The sequence below is a fragment of the Elgaria multicarinata genome, chromosome 19 (genome assembly GCF_023053635.1).
Source record: "Elgaria multicarinata webbii isolate HBS135686 ecotype San Diego chromosome 19, rElgMul1.1.pri, whole genome shotgun sequence".
NCBI lineage: Eukaryota > Metazoa > Chordata > Lepidosauria > Squamata > Anguidae > Elgaria > Elgaria multicarinata.
Genome location: NC_086189.1, coordinates 16,629,631 through 16,651,533, shown reverse-complemented (window position 1 = coordinate 16,651,533; position 21,903 = coordinate 16,629,631). Strand labels below are relative to the sequence as shown.

The 21,903-nt window shown below is 44.0% G+C and overlaps 1 protein-coding gene across 2 annotated transcripts in view; it reads left to right on the top strand.

Annotated features, from left to right (window-relative positions):
• The window catches only part of MED27 (mediator complex subunit 27), a 122,480-nt gene that overhangs the window by 92,953 nt on the left and 7,624 nt on the right, over positions 1-21,903 (top strand). Inside the window, exons 5-6 of one of the 2 annotated variants that reach the window (XM_063144814.1) lie at positions 2,260-2,367; positions 11,292-11,333. In XM_063144814.1, coding sequence (XP_063000884.1) covers positions 2,260-2,367; positions 11,292-11,333 — 150 coding nt within the window. Of the gene's footprint in view, positions 1-2,259; positions 2,368-3,902; positions 3,981-11,291; positions 11,334-21,903 lie in introns of those variants that run through there. The other variant, XM_063144816.1, reaches the window with a different exon arrangement.

The window sequence follows — 21,903 nt, the reverse complement described above, 5'->3', positions numbered from 1 at the left end:
GCAAAGCTGAGTCGATTTTGGAAGAGCTAATTACAGCTGCTCAGCATGCTAACCCTTTCCAGATTTCTGCACAAGGAGCTTCATAAGTTCAGGTTCTCTCCCGTCTTTCATCTGCCTGTTGGAAGTGGCATTTCTGGTCCCAGAGGACCATTGCTAATTTCCAAAACTGCTATCATTTGCTGAAACGCCCCGCTTCTGTTTTTCCAGTGAACATAACAGCTGCTGGAATTCCAGTGTCAATACAACATTGGCAGGAAATTGGAAGCGTTTAATATTGCCACACCTGTTGTGAAGCATTTCGAAAACAAGTGTTTACAAGCTAAATTAGAGCATGCATTCAGCAGATCTGAATGCACGTTGCGTAAAGTTATCTTCTTCCTTAGACCTGTGAGCGCAGAGGTCAGATGGTAATACCATTTCTGTCTAGCAGAACACCCCAAAAAGAGTGTTGGTTGGAGATGAGTGTGGAGTACGTGCTTGTTTAAAGTGCTTTTTGCAAGTGTTTCATCTTAATGGACACCTCAATCTCCAATCTAACTGTCTGTGTAAATTGGGCATAAAAGGAGGGACTGGTTTTTATCTTTACGCCCAGAGTTATTGGCCGACTGCCTGGTGCAGCTATCTCAGGGTGAACTTTACCCCCTTCCAAAGCCGGAAGTTAAGACTGCCGTTCTTATCTTAGTCTACTGTTCTTCCATTCTTTTCTATGGCTAAGATTACCAGTTTTAGCTACAGGCAGAGTTAAGTAATTAGGAAGCCCACTTTAATGTTTTACATTCCGTTTGATTTTTATAAGACGTTACCTGCTCTGAGACTCCAGGACAAGAGTAGGATGCTAGTTTAGATAAAGCTCTTGGATCAGTATGAGTTAAAATGTTTGGAAAACAATGAGAATTTCCCCCTATTTCCTTTCTCCTTTTCACACCAAAAACACTAGCATTCGTCCTCTTTCACTGTCCATTCCCTTTACTTGCATCACTTCCTGTTTTAATAGGAAGAGATTCATCAGCTTAACAGTCTTCCAGAATTTAAGAACGCCGTAAAGACTGATCTTTTCCGGCAGGCCTACCCAGTTGAATTTTAAGATCCCTTTTTTAATGGTGTGCTGCTTTTAATGAAGCACTTGTTTTAAGCGTTTGAATTAGTTGTATGTATTTTAGGGTGTTTTTATTTGTGTTGTACCCTGCCTCGATCCAGAGGGAGAGGCGGGTAACAAATAAATAAATTATTATTATTATTATTATTATTATTATTATTATTATTATTATTATTTTCCCTTCCCCCCAAATAATACAATAACTTTACACCTGTAATGAATTCTGCCTTTCACAGTAGGTAAAATAAGAAATCTACAATGAAAGACTATTGGGGTGGGAATAGATAGATAATATTGAGGCGACTGATCATCTTGTACATAAGCCCTATCTACGTGAAGGAGTCCTTTCCATAAGTCAAAATTGAACATGAGGTGGTCGAATGCAAGAAGATCTTCTGTTGACATGAGAAATAAATGGAGACCATGTCTGTAAAAATAAATCATGTTTAACAGCGTCCTTGATCAATCATCTGTGGTGGGTTAATTTTTCAGCAAGGGCAATTTGTGATATTCATGTGAAACATCCCTGGACTGAGGAACTTGATGGCGTCTTCCAACGTCTTGCTATCCATCCTGGCCACAGCAAGCGAGGCTGAAATAAAGTCTTCATGTAGACATTTTGGCATCCATAAAAATGGATAGCAGTTCTAATGAGATGTTTTGTTATTTCTGCGAGATACTCCAGAACTGCTTTCTAAACGCTTTTGAAAGAGATGCAACGCCGCCCTGTGAATTAGAACAACGCCTCATTCTCCATTTTTGTTTCCTCCTTGAGCACCTGGCATTGGAGCGTTTTGGCCTTTTTGCTGTTCCCCTTTGGCTCTCTTCTGTCCTCATCAACGTTGGTTTTGGGAAATGCAGTAGTTACTTCTAAAAAGCTGCCCAGTGTTTTGGAATTAAATGGCATGACTCCGCGTTTCTTTCAAACCTGGTTCTTGTAGTAGTTTCGGTAACCCAAAGCCCAGGATGAGAGTGCTCCAGTTCCAGCTCAAATACGTTGGTATAGACTTTGAATAAATCCCGTCTGAGCCCTCCATGCCCTGGCTAACACAATCGGACTGGGTGGGGGGGTCGAGGAAGGGGGGGTCTCCTGCAGGGCTTTTCTAAACACACACACACACACACACACACTTGCCCAATGCTTATCCTTGTTTCATTGGCAGGTCTCCTTAGGAAAAGTGTTGAAAGTCATCGTGGTCATGCGCAGCCTCTTCATCGACCGGACCATTGTCAAGGGGTATCACGAAAACGTCTACACGGAAGACGGCAAGGTGAGTGTCACTCCCACGTCTCCCTTCATTGTGACCTTTTATGTCAGTGGTTCTCAACCTTCCTAATGCCGCGGCCCTTTAATACAGTTCCTCATGTTGTGGTGACCCCCAACCATAAAATTATTTTCGTTCTTCTCTACACGATCCATTGTCATGGGATGGTTTGCTAATGAAAATAATACATAACAATAGCTTTAATAATACAAAAGATGATACATGACATAGTTCAGTCAACACAGTTTCCTAAGACCATTGGAAATATGTGTTTTCCGATGGTCTTAGGCGACCCCTGTGAAAGGGTCATTCGACCCCCAAAGGGGTCCCGACCCACAGGTTGAGAACCGCTGTTTTATGTGGAATGTAGCGATCCAACAACAACAACAATAATAATAATAATTTTATTTCTTACCCACCTCTCTGTTTGGATCAAGGCGGGGAACAACCAGGGAGCTTCTGCTATTGGGCAGTATAAAAATGCAATAAATAAATAAGTATAAAATACATAAAACTGAATTAAAAACATAGTGTACATTATTTTATTTTATTTTATTTATTTATTTATTTATTACATTTATATACCACCCAATAGCTGAAGCTCTCTGGGCGGTTTACAAAAGTAAAAAACTGAACATTTAAAAGTATATAAAATTTAAAACCGTCAAAAACATAAAAAACAGCAGTATAAAAACAACGGTATCCATTTAAAAACAACAGTACGTATGAGGAGAGGTATAGTGTAACAGGGTACTGCAATATCCTTCTATTTCCATGACATATATAATCCAGCATCTGTGCAATATGATACTTGAGAAACTGTTAGCCAAACATCCTAAAAACGCCCATAGAGCTTTGGCTATTGGGCGGTATAAAAATGTAATAAAATAAATAAATAAATAAATAAAAACATCCTAAAATTCCACTGTGTAGGCCTGCCGGAAGAGATCAGTCTTTATAGCTTTCTTAAATCCTGAAAGACTATTGAGTTGCCGAGTCTCCTCCGGCAGGCCATTCCACAGTCTGGGAGCAGCAGAAGAGAAGGTCCTCTGGGTAATACTTGTCAGCCTAATTTTGGCAGACTGAAGTAGATTCTTCCCAGAGGACCTGAGTGCGCGGGGCGGATTGTACGGGAGAAGGCGATCCCGCAGGTAGCCCGGACCCAAACCATGTAGGCCTTTAAAGGTAATAAGCAACCCTTTATACTTCGCCCGGAAACTAATTGGCAGCCAGTGAAGAGATTTTAAGACTGGTGGAAGAGCAAGTTTTCAGACATACCACTTGCAGGAGCAACTTACCTGATATTATTAAGCAGAACATCAAATTTCCCTCCTGTCATTCCCCGTCCCCCGGAATCCAAGCATCGCTAATTCATTAAGCCCTCATGCCCTTGCTTGAATTTCTAATTCATCACCTAAGACCCCTGTTGCCTCATGATTAAGCCTCCACTTGAGGGATTGCGGCTCCTTCCCACCACAGTGTTTTGAGCACATAAGCAGCCCAGGGTTCAGACTCCCCCCCCTTCCCTCCCCCCCCCCCAGCGCCACTGGGAAATCTTGCGCCAGCTTTACACTCCGCCAGATCAGCTCTTCTGTGAGGAATTGGTCTCTTCCTCCTAAGTAGGTTGAGTCTGACGGTGAGGTGAGCCTTGCATTTCGAATGGCAGCTATTAAAAGGAAGTGTAACCGGTTTCCAGGAGTGATTCGCTTTATGAAAAATTCACCCTGCTTGAACCCCTAATTTCTCTTGACTGCACGCACACTCCATATGGGCTTTCTGTGGAGCTTCAGAGGATGCTAATGGGACCTGACAGCCTTCAACTTGGTTTGTTTCTCTTTTCAGAGCGCGATGGGCTCTTGCTGAGACACCCATCCAGGCTCACCTTTTTACCAGTAACAAGTACTAAGCACTTCTGTCTCTTGCATTCTTCTCCCCCTTTCTGGATCTCTCTCTCTCTCTCTCCTTATTACGAAAGCCATTAAAATACAAGGTTCATTATAACCAGACGAGCACTTGGCACCCATAGGCCATGTTATAATGAGGACGGGATTATTTTTCAAAACGACAGACTCTCCTTGTAACATACAACATTGCGTTATGTACTGACCCCTGAGCTACGTTCCTCTCCGTAGGATTTGAAGGCTGGGGATGGGGTGGTGGTGGTGGAATTGGAGCTCTGTTGGGAAAAACAGATATTTCTATTTCCAGGTAAAAGATTCTCCTGCTGGGTGGAGGTGGAGGAAAATATCAGTGTTGCGTTTTGTCTGGGAATCGTGCACCCAGGTCTCAAAGTGCCCATCTAAAAATTCTTTTTTTTTTTTTTTTTTTTGCATGCCAATGAGAACCACCTGCCTGGAACCTCTAAGTGGAACTGGGCTCTCTCATCAGTTTTGTCAACTTGTGTTCCTTCACTGCGTCTTCTTTTTTATCCTCACAACATTTGGTTATTGCATGCAGGTGTTTTTAAATTTGAAACCACTCTGTGGGCCAAAAAGCAGGGTAGGAATTTTCAAAAATAAAACCACCTTCTGAGATCGGTTATGCCAGAGCATTTAGATCAGAGGTGGGCAACTTGAGGTCCTCCACATGTAGCTGACAATTTCTATTATCCTTCACCATTGACTTTCCTGGCTAGTGCTGATGGGGGTTGTAGGCCAAAACATCTGGAGGCTATTTGTGAAGTATTTTAAAATAACCTTTTTAACAAGAAAAATTAAAAATAAAGGATCTTTTCACCAGCACCAGAGCCAGCGTCTCCCTCCTTTTGCACAAAACATCTGGAGGCCCAACCCTGATTTAGATGAAGAGACCTCTTCTGCTCTCTTCATCGCTTACCTTTTATTCCTCTACTAAATTTAAATTGTAGGTGCCCTGAGAACAAGGACCTTTTTTTCCCCTTTTTCTTTTACTATGTAAAGTGACACATACACTGAGGGAGTGATCGAAGTGGTGATAAAGCAATTATAGTGACATAGCAAATGAACACAGTGTTCTATGTACCCACAAATACCAATATCGTGTTACAAAATCATGCATGGTGAGGAGAATGTGAATAGGGAGACATTTTTCTCCCTCTCCTATAATACTAGAACCCAACGGCAATATCCCATGAATCTGATTGGTGGGAGACTCAGGGACATCAAAGAGAGCCTTCTTCACACAGTGCAGAGTTAAACTATGGCATATCAGCCGAAGCTGATAAAAGCTGAGTCTACCTGCGCCTCAGGTGACAGTTCTGGCTCATTGCCTGTTATGGATGGGGTTGCACTGCCTCTGAAAGATCAGGTTTGTAGTTTGGGGGTATTCTTAGACCCATCTCTGTCGCTGGAGGCTCAAGAGTGCCTTTTGCCAGCTTCGGCTGGTTCGCCAACTACGGCCTCTCCTGGACAGGAATAGCTTGGCCATGGTGGTACAGGCATTGGTAACCTCAAGTTTGGATTACTGCAACACGCTCTATGTGGGGCTGCCCTTGAAGCTGCTCCGGAAGCTGGAGCTAGTGCAGAATGCTGCAGCTTGGCTGTTGTCCGGAGCTGCCCCTTTCCAGCACGTAACTCCTCTGGCTGCCTATGGGCTATCGCGCCAGGTTGAAGGTTCTTGTACTTGTGTACAAAACCCTAAACAACTTGGGACCAGGATGCTTGAGAGAGCGCCTTCTCCCCTATCATCCTGCCCGGTCACTGAGGTCATCCGAGGGTCTGCTCCTGGTGGTCCCACATAGATCCATCTTCCGATTGGAGTCCACCTGGGGAAGAGCCTTCAGCATGGTGGCCCCCCTCCTGTGGAACTCCCTGCCTCTGGAGGTCAGGCAGGCGCTAACTTTGTACTCCTTCCGGCGCCTCCTGAAGACATCATTATTCCAGGAAGCCTTTCCTTCATGTCCAGCCATGAGTCACTTTACTTGCTTCTTTTAAAATCTGTTTTAAGTGGGGGGTTTTCTGTTTTTATTTTCATTTTATCTTGTACACCGTTCCAAATTTTTCAGTGAGGAGCGGTATATAAATATTGTAAATAAATAAATAATAAACAAGAGCACCCCCAAACTACGAACCCAGTTCTTTTGGGGGAGTGCAACCCCCTCCAGAACAGTATGAACATCACCTCACCAGACAGACAAACCAACTGCTAACACTACCTCCGTCTGAGTCTCAACTTCTAGGTTTGTATTGGGCACTAGGCATTCAATAGGCCCGAGGACTCTATCTGTGCCGGAATATCTCGTGCCTAATGCACACTGCTGCTGCTTTTTATGGATGCAATTTTCGCAAAGCCCATCAGCGAGACCTGTCAGTTTTCACTTTAGAGGCCGTTCTGGCTCCGATTCTTCTGCAGTCTCCGCTGGCCCATCGCTCCTACTACAGACCAATGCATTTTAATTAGCCATGTAGCGGTAATGGTGGCTTCATGCCACCCATAATTTCAGGCATTCTCGCTCTCTCGCTCTCTTTGGCGGCACAGTCCAGGCATGGCAGGCAATTAACTGGTGCCATGCAGATTCTTGAATAAACAGGCCTCTGCAGTTCATCCTTGTGGAGCAGAATTTGAGCCAAGGCGTTGGTCCGCCCACCCAGCCCTGCTAATCAAAAGGAAACCACGTTTGGATTTGGCTGGCACCCTCGGCGTGCCACGTTTCTATAAATGCTGTAAGTGGGGGAGAGCCATGACTTGGCAGGTTTGGGACGGACATCCATTTTTGCACCAGGTAGGCTTGAGGAATGTTAAAGCCACCTGGGTGATGTTAATGCGCTGCCTTCGTTAATTACCCCCCTATCAGTAAGGAAAGGCAGCTTTTTGCCTCCCAGCGCAAGTAAGGAGAAGAAATAGTGGTATCAAAGGAAAGCTTCAAAGACAGCCAGAACTGTCTCTCGAGTAATTTCTGATCCCTGCATTCTTTCCACTTCAAAGCAGGTTGTGTGTGTGTTTGGGTAAAGGGGAGGGGGCCGAATCCGATTTCTCTAATAAGTGCTGGCACCAGCCCTGTTTGATATTAGATGCAGGGAACATTTTGATTTGTTATCGCCTTTGAAATCGTTCAGACGACCTTCAGAAAATGGCCTCTTGTTACTTGCGCCAGGGGTGGGTGGAGAGACTGGGGCGCAGGGAGAGCGAGACAGCGGCCCAATTTAATTCGCATGCAGGGGATGCCTTGAAATTGTGCTTTCAGCAGCTTTTTAGTTACAAATGTGTGTCTTGATTGAAAGTGAAAAGTTGAAGAATAATAGACCTGCAACAATGCATTGTTTAGCACACCCGCCTCATTCGTCTGGTTTCATGGTGGAGGGTTTGCAGGCCTTGCACATGGCTCCCTTTTTTATTTTTAAAACCTTGGAGAGCATTAAAAAGCGCAAGAATTGAATTACATCAGGGCTCTTCAGCCCCGGTGCTGAGGAATTACCTACCATTCGGTAGTGCTTTTGACTGGTGTGCTCCGGCATCATTCTTTTTCTATATGGTTCAATTCTTTAAAAATGGAACAACAAAAAAAGAGAATTGAGAGACTTCTCCTTGGTAAAGCCATGCTATAGGTGGTAGCTAGTAGAGTCATTCAAGAGAAGGGAAGGGAGAGGTTGCCACATCATGGTGTTGCATCAACTGCTCAAGCTCAGTGGAACAGACTCAAGTGCATCCACCTGTACAGACTGGAGGAGGTAGCTGGTTATGAGGCTGAGGCCCTCTTTATGGATTTACCTAGTGTATTGTGGGTTGCTGTTGCCTCTGCAGTTACTTCCGTGCTGCTTCAGATAATGGCCCCATTCAGAAGACATCTTAAGCCAAGGCGATTAAGGCTTTTTGCTTTATTCACCATGGTTAAAGCCGTGGTTTAAGGTGTCTTCTGAACATGGCCCGGCTTTCTGGGTTAACCACCGTAGTTAAAGCCATAGGTGAGGTGTCTTCTGAACGGAGCCAATGTTTTCCTCCACATTTTTGACACAGGCTGACAAAAACTCCTTGATTCATGCCCTGGTGCTCACTTTGACTGCTGTGACCTTCTCCATTATGGTCTTCTGTTGTCTCACCTCAGTCCCTTCACCTCCTGTCCAACATTTTCTTCCCAGGATCATTTTCCGTCCTTGTCACCTTACGCTGGCTTCCTGAGAGATCCCAGAACGTTCACAATGTCCTTGTCTTTACCTTCAAAGGCCTTGTTGTCAATCCCATCTCCCTTGCAACATCAGCAATCAAACATATGTTTATAAAAATGCAAATTCCTTTATTACTGCAGGATACAAAACCTATGCAGCTTATCCAAGTCCACGGATCTGAATCCTTAGTAAACACATGTTCAAATAAACTCAGGTGCCTTTCTTGGAACCACATTTGCCCTGGCGGATCTTACACATCTTTTACTAGAGTGTGAAATGTACACGAGACTTCAAGCTAAATAGGTATTCTACCATTATTGTTAATGTTCAGAAGGAAATACAACTATGAGAAATGAGCGTGCTTTACTGTCTGATCAGAGCAATTTTAATTGTGATGGCTTTGTAAAAGTGCTCGGAAATTCGAACAGTGACTCTAGATAAGGATGTACTTGTGAAATTCCTTGCTTTCTGCACTGTATATATCTAGAGCAAGTTTAAATTAGAGTGACCCATTGGGCCTGTTTAGACAACACACTAAGCCATGGTTAGGCCATGAACCCTTCAGCAGTAAATGGTCATAGAATCATGGAATAGTAGAGTTGGAAGGGGCCTATAAGGCCATTGAGTCCAACAGTGCAGGAATCCACCTTAAAGCATACCTGACAGTGAGTGAGCATGTTTAAATCCTGGTTATGTAGCCACCACGGTTAAGAATGGCTCACACGACATGCTAAATTATGGTTCACATGACACGTTAAGCCATAATGTTTCGCTCCAAATGCTTAACTGCTGTGTCTTAGCATGTCTTCTGAACAGGGTCACTACGTTTATTTGCGTTGTATTTTTCTCCATAACTCTGTATCTTTTAGTGTGTGCATTTTTATTCTGGATTAATGCTCAGTATGAAACTAAATGGTTAGAGGACCTCCCCCCCCCCCCCACTGAAATTGAATGATGGCTGTTTGCTAAAAAACACACACAATAAAATCTGTTTGTTGGGTGGGTTAGGACAATGCAAGCTGTTCTTCTTGAACTATCCCCAACTTTCCAGAAAGCATAGCAACCATCTACATGAAATTGGACACAATTACTTAGCAGCACATTTGCTAATCCATGTTCTCTGCAATCCTTTAGACCCCAAGTCAAAGCAAGAGATTGGTTTCTTGGAGCTTAAATGTCAAAATGTGTTGCTTTTTCCGCCAGGTTGCTGTTAAAAGGTATGAGGCATCTGAATCAAGATGTGTAGCGTTGCCCCGTGACCTTAACTTCTGCGTGACAAAGATCTTCCTCTTTGCCCCTGCCTCCAGAATAATCTAAATACAATATTCAAAGGGGTGTGTGTCATTTTATTTGGTCCCTGCAGGCCAGGTTTCTGGCTTAATTCCGCTAAATGTTTTCTGTGTCACTTGTTACTGAATTGCTTATGTTGTGGACACAAGAATGCATCACGGCTTTGAGAAGTGTCCTTGTTGAAGACACCGTCCTGAGGCTGTTAAATATTCACACGTATCAGCACAATCTGTTCCAAATGAATTGAAGCGATCTTGCTGCGAGGAGGAGGAGGATGAAGTAGCCCAACGGAGCTGTAGGAGTTCGTATTGTAGCTGTATAGAAATAAGTAACTTCGGAAGAAACTTTAATGTCACACAGCCTGCAGATGTCCTTGCAAAGAGAGATGCTTCCTTAGTTTACCGCAAAGGAAATACCGGTCTGTCAGGCTTTCGGCTTATCTAGCACCGAGGCAGAATTCGTCCCCAAGCAGGGTCAGCCTGCCAGTTAAACTGAAAGTTGACAATCGTTCGGGCGATCGATCGATCACTGTATTTGTATACTGCTTTTCCGTATACTCTGCTCAAAGGAGTTCACAGCAAAGCTTTATGAAAAAACAATATGTTCCTATGCATATTAAAGACAAGTCAAAACAATTACATTACGAGTACATAATAAAACATCAATATCAAAACAATTAATAGGGGGGAAATACATTTGATATCAACGCCCTCTGACTTTGCTAGTTACACTAGCAATTTGGTCTTTTAAAGAGCTTCACAGTGAAACAGGGTTGGTTGGAGTTGGAGGCCAAAACATCTGGAGATCCGCAAGCTTAGAGAATCTGGAATGGGCCTTTTATCTTGCCTGAACTATCCTATTTCTTCGATTCTAAGACACATTTTTTCCCATATAAACATCTCTAAAAATGGGGTGCATCTTAGAATCGCAGGTGTGTCTTAGGGGTTTTTTGTTTCTGTTGGTGGTACTGAAATTAGTGTGCGTCTTACAATCGATGGTGTCTTACAATCGAAGAAATATGGTATTCATTTTCTATCCATCTGAAGTTTAGCAGCCAGGGCCAGCAGTCTGTCCCTTAGCAATGTTTAAAGAATTGGGAACGTGTTGCAGGATTCTCACTGCCCTTCCCATTCTCTCCTTGGGTGCAAATTCTCACCAGACTTCATCATGATTAATGGTTCTTTTGGCACCAATACTAACCATGGTTAATGCTAACCAAAGTTCGCATTTAATCCTGGTTAAGAGCAAACCATGGTTTGCTTTAGCCCTGATTGGCATTGATGCCAGCATAATCCTTAGCCAATCAGAGGAGCAGGGGCATGCAATCTCCTGGCCTTTAACCACGGTTAAGGAACAGACTATGTCGCATCTCCTCTGGCCCACTACTTGGTGTAAAAGTTTAGTAAGCTGTTTTAAATCTGCACTTTCTCTTTTGATTTGTCAGCAGTAACTCCGAGCGAAATTATTCTAATTAATTATTTTCTAATGAATCTTCACTTTTTTTAATATTGTCATGTATGTTAACACGGGACTTTGTTTACTTTTCTTTTCTTTCTACAGCTTGACATATGGTCCAAGTCCAACTATCAGGTGTTTCAGAAGGCAAGTGTCTTGGTTTCTAACTGGTGTCTGTTGTTTATAGAATGTGAATGAATGTTTTAATTTATTCATATATATATATATATATATATATATATATATATATATATATATATATTACGAACTCTCACTCTCCATATACATGTGGTTGTGAGAGAGAGAGTGTATAAATAAGTCACTTATTTGTCTAGTTAACTGTTTTGGTTTCCTCCTCTCAGTAATGCAGTTTGGTCTTCAGATAAGAGCTGGGAGCCAAGATTATAGTTTTAGAAACAGGGTGGAAGAATTCAGGGTGTCAGGCCTTCGTAGGTGCAGGGTACCAAGAGGGAGAGGCCACTTTCTAGCCCAGGGACAGGACAAAGGTGTTGTCAGCACTGGGCCAACAGTCAGGGCTGGACCAGGGACCCAGGGTCCGCCCAGCTACATGCCCAGGCTGAGAAGCTGGGTCTGAGGCTGGGACTCCACAGGACCTTGAGGATCCTGATTTGACCTCTGTCATGATGTGTGTGTGTATATATTATTCAAGCTAACTAGTACTGCACCCTAGATCGCAACCCCACAGAGCTTAGTTTGCCAGACTGGATGAGGAACCAGAGTGCTGGTGGAGCAGGAAGGAAAATGCTGAAGGTCCTCATTTGGGGGGCAGACACACTGACATCTCCACGGGGGTGTTTGGCAGTTTCCTCCCACCCACCTCCCATAATAGGGGTCGTCTTCAGCGATCTGAAACTTGATACGGCTCATCAGAAAAAGAATGCTTTGATCGTTTCCCTGTCAATCTATCGAACGCATGTTCCCCTATCTGATTCCAGATTTCACAGCGTGATGAATGAACTAATAGCGGCAAGGCACTTTGCGCATTAAAAGAGCTAGACGAATTGATTGATTGATTGATTGATTGCATTTCTATCCCGCCTAATAGCCGAAGCTCTCCGATGATGATACGGGGTTGTAAATAGCCACTTGCCTGGTGGACTCAGCAGGGGAGAGTTAAAAATTGCCTCCAGGTCACAAGTGGTGCGCTTGTACATTTGTGCTGTGTCTCCTTATCGCTTCATCCCCAGAAGAATCACCACCACCAGAGGACTCCTTATCAAAACATTGCTAAACCTAAGCTAAACTCGTTCTAATTTTACTACATCGGAGTCTACAGTTGAAGGAACTTCAGAAGTTAAATGCATGTTATTCAGTTTCCTTTCCAGTTACTCCTCAAGTTCGGGGGCTTTCAAACTGTGTTCTGTCCGCCACCAAGGCCAACCCAAGAGATTTTGCTGCCCCAGGTGGAGGTGCTTAGTACCTAAGGCGAATCAAATTACTTTGGCACCTGTGGTCAAAAAATTCGCACGTGCCTCTCCTCACCTTGCTGGGTTGAATCCAGAATCTGCCCTCCACGAGAGGAAGGACTCCGTTCGTGGACATTCCCTCCACCTGAACGTTTGAAATCTCCCATGCCCACTACAGCTCACTCCGTTCATCAGGGTCTCCTGGCTTTCTGTGTAGCATTTCCAGGGGGTGGAGGCACTGCTATGGGGAGGAGGGGACAGCGAAGCCCACTTCCACCAATGCAGTGTGAATCTGGATCCGACCCACGAGCTGGCCGCACGGCCTGCATTGCTACCTGCAGAGGTTCCATAGCCGAAGTGGAAGGCGTTCCCTGAGGACTGCAGGTTTTTTTTAAACCCTACTGCTCATGTTTGCCAGACAAATCCAAGCAAGAGATTTCAAAGTCAGGGTCAGAACTGGCCAGTACCATTTCTGTACAAACATTTCTTGGAACTTTCTGTTCCAGGATGCTTTGCTCAACCCAAAGTAAAGAAGTTTGAACTGTGATACCAACTTCCTTCAGATCAAAGAACGGCTTTGGGGAGGGGAGGTAGCAGTCCTTTCCCTGACTAGCACTGGAAGGCAGAATAACACAGTAGTTAGTCTGTTACTCTAGAGGCGGGTAAGAATTAAGGGATTAAAGCAGCTCCTTCTCTCCCTTCTGAAAATATATTCCTTGTGTCAGTTAGAGACGAGTGCAACGCAAAGCAACTTAGGACAGAATCATCAACGATAATCCTTCATCAATAATGCTTTAGACTAATTGCAGTCCATGCAATGGCTTTTGTTCTTGCCATTAAAACTGTTTTTCTCAGGTCCTTTTTATTGCATGTTTTTACATTAGAAATGGGTCCAGGCTTGGCTCTCAAAGGCTTTGGGCTTTTGATGGATACAGTTCCTGTATGTGTGTGATTGATACACACACACACACCCTTACTGAAATCGGCAAAGAGAAATTGAAAAGCCAACCCATCTCAGATTGATCATACACAGCCTCATTCACAAACAATTTAAGCCACAGTGCTTTGATCAGGAATAGGCAACAGGTACCATCCAGATGCTTTGGACTCGAACTTCCATAAGTTGTATGGAAGGTCCAAAACATCTGAAGGGCACCAGGTAGTTTACCCTGGCTTAGGTTGAAGTCCATTTAGTCCCATTAAGGTCAACGCCACTGAAAAATTGTAACTATTTACTCATTAAGAAAAAGTCAGTTCTTCAATAAACTAGTGTGAGAATTGGGTGGCTCACCTTTCTTGGGCATTATTTTACAGTCGAAACCTCGATGGGTAACCCAACAATAAATCGCACCATGAACCTGTATGTACAATACACGTGACCTTGTCCTTTTGCGTGCACATATCACATGTTCCTTCAAAAACAATGTAAATGAAATGCAGTAATAGTGCAAAGGAGAGAAATCTGAAAGCCGTTCTCAGTAATGGGATGCAAACGCTCCTACGTGCCCCAAGATGACATCCTTTTATGGGGCAATGATGAGAAGCCCAGTAGGCCTGGCCATTTGCTCAGGTGGAATGTGTACTCTAAATCAGGGCTGGGAAGCCTAGGCTTTTGACCTGGTTTCAAAAGCCCTCTGCAAGCAATCCATTCACAGCTATGGCAAGAGCAGCCTGTCCCTCTTCAGGCAGCCCAAGGATAGAGAGGAAGGGAAGTGGGGTGGGGAGCAGGACGGGAGGCCAGAAGGGGGCGGTTCCAACCATTGATGACTTTCGCCCCAACCACTGCCAGCATGGATAAACCGCTTACAGGAAAGTCAATGCTTTGCATTTATAAACCGCTTAAGTGCTTTGCATTTATAAACGGCTTGCAGGAAAGTCAGTGTTTTGCATTTATAAACCGCTTACATCTCAAGATTTCAAAGCGCGGCACACAAATCATCAAAATGTACAAATAAAGGCCAATACATTGAATATGTAGTCTGTATGTAAGATGGTAGGGCTATGCTACACAGGGAGGGCTTGCCTAAACAGGTGGGTTTTCAATATCTGCCTAAAAGGAAAAAGTGTTGGCGCATGTCTCATCTCAGGTGGAAGATTATTCCACACAGTCGGCCTAAATACCCTAAATACCCTGCTCCAGAATATTAAATGCAGCAGGACTTCTCTGAAGGCCGAAGGTTTGAATAGCAGTGTCCTAATATATTGCAAAATGAATATTTTCTTAGCTGTGGGTGGGTGTTTTTTTAAAAGAAGTTTTTTTTCCTTTTTTATTTGCAAATATAAAACTTAAATATTAACATAATACAGAAACCGTATATGCAAGGAATAATAAATGGCATCTGCTTTTGTTTATTTTAAAGAAGAAAGTGCTACGCAGTCCAACACTAAATACACAGTAAGAATTATTTAACATTGGTTATTTCTACGTATCTCCGTGCTATCCTTTTTAAGCCCTTGCAGAGTTGCTTCCAAAATAGCAACAGGAAATAAGTTCTACCACCGAGTCCAAGAAATCCTTTCGGTGGTTGCCCCTTGAAATATCAAGACATCGATTTGTTTTGAACAGCAGGTTTTTCAAAGCCGGACTGTGGTTTCATTCTCTCCTCAGCAACAATAAAGCAACATCTGGACGCTCGCTCGTTGAAGCTGCCAAAATGTTAATTTCTTAGACAGCCGCAGCATGGCCCTTTCAGGTTAAAGAGCAGGGACCTCTGTCCCCTCCCAGTCCGGCCCTGTCAGGTGGAGCTAAATTTGCCTTGACTTCTTTGTTTGCAAACTCTGGCTGTGTCAGCAAGACCTCTGCCTTCCCCCTGATTAGTAAGATCCCCGGGTGTGTTTAATTTGATAGGGGAAGAGTTCCCAGAGGGCCCATTACAGCCAAAATGTACAGGTATTTACTGAAGTTCCCCTGGAGATTTGCTTGAACTCCCTTCTAGGGTGAATAAGCTTTTATTATCATCCAGCGAACCAGCAGGGTGAGTTTCAGAGAATAGAGCTTAAAAATATAGGGAGGAATCTCTGAAAGGGCAGAAACACAAAGAGCTCAGAAAAGGTTGGCGCATCTCCACGTTTTTCTGACATTTTAAACTCTGCAGGTGCAAAGACAGCACCGATCTTTAACCTTTTTATTAACTCCTCACGTATCTCCAGCCAGTAAGCCGAACGGAAAAGTAAGAGCTTTGTTTATTTGTTTTTATCAGTATCGGGGGTCTTTGTTCCCTCCCTATTCAAAAGATTCATGGTGGGTTGTTCAGTGTAAGAACAAAACCTAAAAAAACCCCACCCCATCGTATTCTCAAAATATTTAAACAGTTATGTGTTGGACTTAGAAACCCAGCAAACAATTTTACAAAAATGAACGCATGCTAAAACGTATCTCCCTCCACCCCCTGCCCATTCATTTCTACCCCTGTAGCTGCCAGTATTTCTGGGTGCAAAGATTACTGCAGACGCTGACTGCAGCCAGGAAATCAGAAGATGTTTACTTCTTGGGAGGAGAGCAATGACAAATCTTGATAAAATAGTTAAGAGCAGAGACACCACACTGACGACAAAGGTCCGCATAGTTAAAGCCATGGTATTTCCCGTAGTAACCTATGGCTGCGAGAGCTGGACCATAAGGAAAGCTGAGCGAAGGAAGATAGATGCTTTTGAACTGTGGTGTTGGAGGGGAATTCTGAGAGTGCCTTGGACTGCAAGAAGATCAAACCAGTCCATACTCCAGGAAATCAAGCCAGACTGCTCACTTGAGGGAATGGTGTTAAAGGCAAAACTGAAGTACTTTGGCCACATAATGAGAAGACAGGATACCCTGGAGAAGAGGCTGATGCTAGGGAAAGTGGAAGGCAAAAGGAAGAGGGGCCGACCAAGGGCAAGATGGAGGGATGAGATTCTGGAGGTGACAGACTTGACCTTGGGGAAGCTGGGGGTGGCGACAGCCGACAGAAAGCTCTGGCGTGGGCTGGTCCATGAAGTCACGAAGGGTCGGAAACGACTGAACGAATAAACAACAAAGCTGCTAGTGGTTCAGTGTCTGTCTGGTGATGGTTTAGAGCAGCCTTCCTCAACCTGGGGCGCTCCAGATGTGTTGGACTTCATCTCCCAGAATGCCCCAGCCAGCTGGCTGGGGCATTCTGGGAGATGCAGTCCAACACATCTGGAGCGCCCCAGGTTGAGGAAGGCTGGTTTAGAGGCTTCCTGTGGGACGCCTCTCCTCTCCCCACAGAGGTCCGCCCATCAGATAAGACCTCATTCATTAGAGTTCATTCACCTGGAAAAGTTTCAACTAGCCGAGACAATGATGCCCTCTTAGTGATGCCCAGAGGTGCCTAGATCTGGTGGAATTCAGGGAAGGTTTCAATCGGCAGTTGTTAGTTCCTTGTTTTTAGTATTCAATATGGCTTGTGGGGTGGGTGGGCTCCCTGCGTCAGCCCCAAGGGAGCCGGGCCAGTCCACCGAGAACGCGACGGAAGGGGTGATGCCAGTAAGTGTGCTTCCTTGGCCCTCCTCAGTCGGTGGAGATTGCATGTGTGATGTTTGGATCCAGTGTTAGACAAGTAGCATGGGAGACAGACTAATTCTGCAGGATGGCACTGATCCGACTGCAGACATGGTTTGCCCAAGTGCACCTCCATTTCTTACATTTTTCCCAGCCCCAGAGGACTGGAAGTTAGAGTATGAATGCAGAAATGAATACATTTCTGTACTTTGGTTTAATCACTACTGTGTCTATATGGGTGGGTGCCTTTTGTTTGGGTAGGAGTGCTCTATAGATTCTTCCCAAAGCTATATACTTATTTTTTAAAAAAGAACACACATTTCCAACAGTCTCCCAGGACAACCCTATACATTTTTAGCTAACACAAAAACATAGCCAGCTCCATCCCAAATGCTTGGGATGAGTAACAATACGTTGGTGGCAAAAGTCCTATTATATTAAAGCCCACCTTGGTATATTTCCGGCCACCAAAATCCAGTTTAAATGAAGAATATTGTACCCTGCTTCAAGCACGCACCTAGACTTGAGATTTAGCTGGGGTTCTCTGAGAGGAATTCCAGAGCGGAGAGGCTGCCCCCATGAGCCTCTCAAGACCCCCCCCCCCCCACGCATACACTTATGGTCCTGGGGGCTTGGCGTTTCATCCTGCTCACTCCCTGAACTGTGCCATTTCAAGGCACCGTTTTCCCCACTGCAAGGGCATATAAGTATTGTAATATATGAAGATGTATTCCTGTCATTAATCTCTGAATAAGAGTGTGGACTGAATGCACGTATGAGTCAGCTATTGAATATTGACAGTGTCTGCTCAAGGACATGTGATGATGGGCCCGTTCCAGGGCCAGCTGATTGAATTGATACCCTGCAGTGCACAGCAACGGCATTGTTGGTGTTGTTAACCGATTTTCAAAGGCTTCAATGGCAAATTGTAGTGATGGCCACCCATTTGGATGGCTTTAAAAGGGGGCCGGATAAATTCCTAGAGGCGAACGCTACCAGTGGCTACTGATGGTTGTGTGCTATCTCCAGTATCCAAGCCAGTAAGTTGCTGGGGAACATGGGACGGTGCTGTTGCACCATGTCCTGCTTGTTCATCCCTGGCCAATGGCTGCTTGGCCACTGTGTGAACAGAGTGCTGGACTAGATGGACCCTTGGTCTGATCCAGCATCAGGGCTCTTCTGATGTTCTTATACCTTGTCCAGATGAGGATATTTAATCTCAGTCAGGCAGCTGACTTTGGCAGCAGTCTCCTTGACCCATCAAGTCTTTCCCAAACCATACCAACTGTAGAGATTGCTATTCTATTCGGCACTGGTTAGGTCTCATCTCGAGTATTGCGTCCAGTTCTGGGCACCATACTTCCGGAAGGAGGCAGACAAGCTGGAGCGTGTTCAGAGGAGGGCAACGAGAATCAACATTGCTCTGGAAACAAAGCCTTTTCTGTTCCCCATTAAAAACCATCTCAGCCAGTGGCCATCACTACATCTCGTGGCAGTGAATTCCTTAAAGCAGTGTGTTCTATGAACAGCCTACTTCCTGTCTTCCTTTACGTCTGCTGCCCTGAGTCTACTGCTAGCTTCGTTGAGTGCATTCAAATTCAAGTGCTACAGGGGATTTCTACAGATCCTCTCTATCCGTATGTTTAATTGGCTTCTTTTTTTTTTGCTCATAATGATCCACATTTTGTCTTTATGATTATTACCGGCAAGTGGCGGTTGAGTGTGGGGATGGGTGAGAAGGGTAGTTATCTTCTTTTTTTTAATCAAGTATATCCCATCTCTGCATATTTATAAAAAGCCTGTGATAGCAGCTCCTAAACCAAGCTGTGTAGCCAGCTGCACCATGAAACTGGGACGTCTCTGCTCTTCCATGCTGCTTTCTTTGGACTACAGTGGGCCCAGGAGGTACTTCCTTGAAATGGGCAGGTAGCCAGGCATCCAGGCTATTTTGGCTACCGTCTCTGGTTTGCTCTTTGAAAGGGTGTGTTTAAAATTTTATCCCAATAAAGACTTATTAAACATACAGGCTTGCTTTCACAGAAGCTCAGCATGGGTCTGCAAGCTAAAAGTGCATTTTTTAAATAGTCTGGAATGAAATTGGCAAGGTCTTGTCCATACAGAATTTCTAGCCCGCCTTGAATTTAAACCTTAAATAATTGCTTCAGTAATTTAACTTGTATATTGCAACACATACACACTCACCAGTGAGGGTACACTTTGAGGACCCTGAAGGGAAGGGGCCATTTGCAATGTAATAAGTACAACTTCACTCATTGCTAGGAGGAAAAGGGCATTTTTAATGCTTTATTTTTTTTTCAAATTTGGGGGTTTGTAATATTCCCTACTGCTGGCTGGGGGGGTGTTATGGGAGTTGTAGTCCAACACATGCAGAGGCTGCCCTATTATAACAACACACCCAAATAGCCTAAAAAAATAAACAGTTCAGATTCTGTTACGGTTAAGATGTACATTTTCAACCAAGATAAATAGGAAGCAACAAAATGCAACACATAATCAACTTCCGGAATTAATAGCCCAAAGGCGTGGTGGCGGCCATTAATTTAGGTCATTTTAATAATAATAACAATAATAATAATTTATTTCTTACTGCCTCTCCGATTGGACTTTTTTGAGTTGTTATTATTATTATTATTATTATTATTATTATTACATTTATATCCCTCCTTTTTTCCTCCAGAGAACCCAAGGCAACATACATAATCCTCTTCCTCTCCATTTTATCCTCACAACAACCACCCTGTGAGGTAGGTTGGGCTGAGCCTGTGACTGGTGGGTTTCATGGCCGAGTGGGGACTAGAACCCGGAACTCCCGACTCCCAGTCCAACACTTTAGCCATTACACCACACTGGCATTTTAATTGTGAGGTAGGTTTACTGGTGGCTGCTAGACGTGCTTGCAAATAATGGCACCTCCATAGTGAGAGGCCACATACCTTTGATTACTAGATGTTGAGAACAGACAGCAGGCTGGCTCTCTTCATCATGTAACATGCACAAGCTTCATTATCCCTACCTATGCCTCCATCATGCCTTGCTTCTGAGCTTTCTTGCAGAAGCTAGCTGGTCACTATTCGAAGATGGTTTGGTCAACCTTCCATCTTATCCTTTGGCTCATCCATACAGCCCGTACAGTCCCACGGGCTTTGCTTGTTTTCATCAGTTCCAAGTTGACCTGGCTGCACATTTATTTTCCTGCAATTAGTTTTTAATTCATTCTTTGTATTGATGATTGACCAAAATGTTCAGTCCTGATAGGCTTCCTTGGAAACTTATTGGCTGCAGGTAGAGTGCCGTTCAGTTTTTACTTCTGCTGCTAATCGTAAATTTGTTCAGATTTAATCAGCTTTGCATATAACTACAAAAACACCCCACAGGGAACATTTTTTAAAGTAGAATTAAGTAGGTATAGCTTTATATGGCATTTCTCTCAAAAGATGTTGTGTCTCTCCACTTCCCCGGGGAGGCTGCAGTAATCCAGATCTGTGCACCTTTGGGACACCCCTTTTCAATAAAACAAGAATCAAGAGGAAGAAGTTTTGGATTAGATGACAAAACACTGCTAGACGTGTGATGGTTGTGAGAATGCGGAACTAAGGACAACCGGGCCGAATTTGTGGGATGTCAGTCACAGCTCATCACAGATAAATTTCAAACGTGGCTGGGAGAATGTAATATCTGGGGGACACAGACGTCTGTCCTGTTTTGTGGCGTGTGAAATAATAATCTCGTTAATGACTTCGCAGGCTGATTGCCTCCTAACTCTTTTCTCCTTTGTTGGAGAGAACGTGTGTTTGAAAGAATCTGAAAGTTGGAGGTGGGGGGGGGTAGTGCGGAGACCCCCCTCCCTTTCACTAGGCAGTTTATCATTTATCCATCTCTTTGCTGCGTTCAACATCACAATATTTGTTGCTATTTGTATGGGGTGTCATTCCTCCCCCTTTCACTTCTTCCTCCTGTTTGGCACCTGCTTTGATCTGTGTTCGAAACGCTTTTTCTTTCCCCGCTTTTGCTGCTGGTACCAATTGCCTGCTTTTTGTTCAGAAAACATTATTAGTGTTCCAGCAGTGCTGGGATGGCTTTTATCTCCCAGTGGAATCTCATTAGCTCTACATAACAATAGGTACAGCATATGTGCTACTTTGCCCAAGTAGCCAGTCAGTTTGAATTAGTTAATGGCAAAATCCCTTCTTCTCTCCCTGCAGCAACTTTCACCCACATCTTCACTGCTAATAATAATAATAATAATAATGCAACTTTCTTGTGGAAGCGTTAAACAAAACCCAAAACAACCCCAGAAATCAATTTGTTGGAGGTTGAAATGTAACAGAAGGAGAACTGTTGCTAACGGTTTGCTTTTGTAACAGTAAATCTAAGCATGCTTTGTGAAGGGGAAAAGTAGGGCAGAATGGAAATCTTGCAAGTGAGAATGGGAATGAACTAATTACCGGCAGTTGGGGACAGGAAAGTGCAGAATTATGCTGTGTCTCTTTCAAGACGTTGAAGTTGGGCACCTTGGAAGTTCCAAACTTGGCCGCCCTACAAAGATGCCTGATAGTTCGAACGCTGTAGAGAGCCAGGTTGCCTTCGATTTGGCATTTCCTCCTATTGCTGCACTAGCAAAGGCAAGGCCATTCTGCCCTCTGTCACCAGCCGGAGGTCTAAAGGCCGTTGAGGGGTGTCCATCCCAGCCAGAACGCAACCAGGGTGGATTGCCCTGGCCCTATAAATAAATGCCTGTTACCTCACTGTGCATTTATTTATTTAATGTACG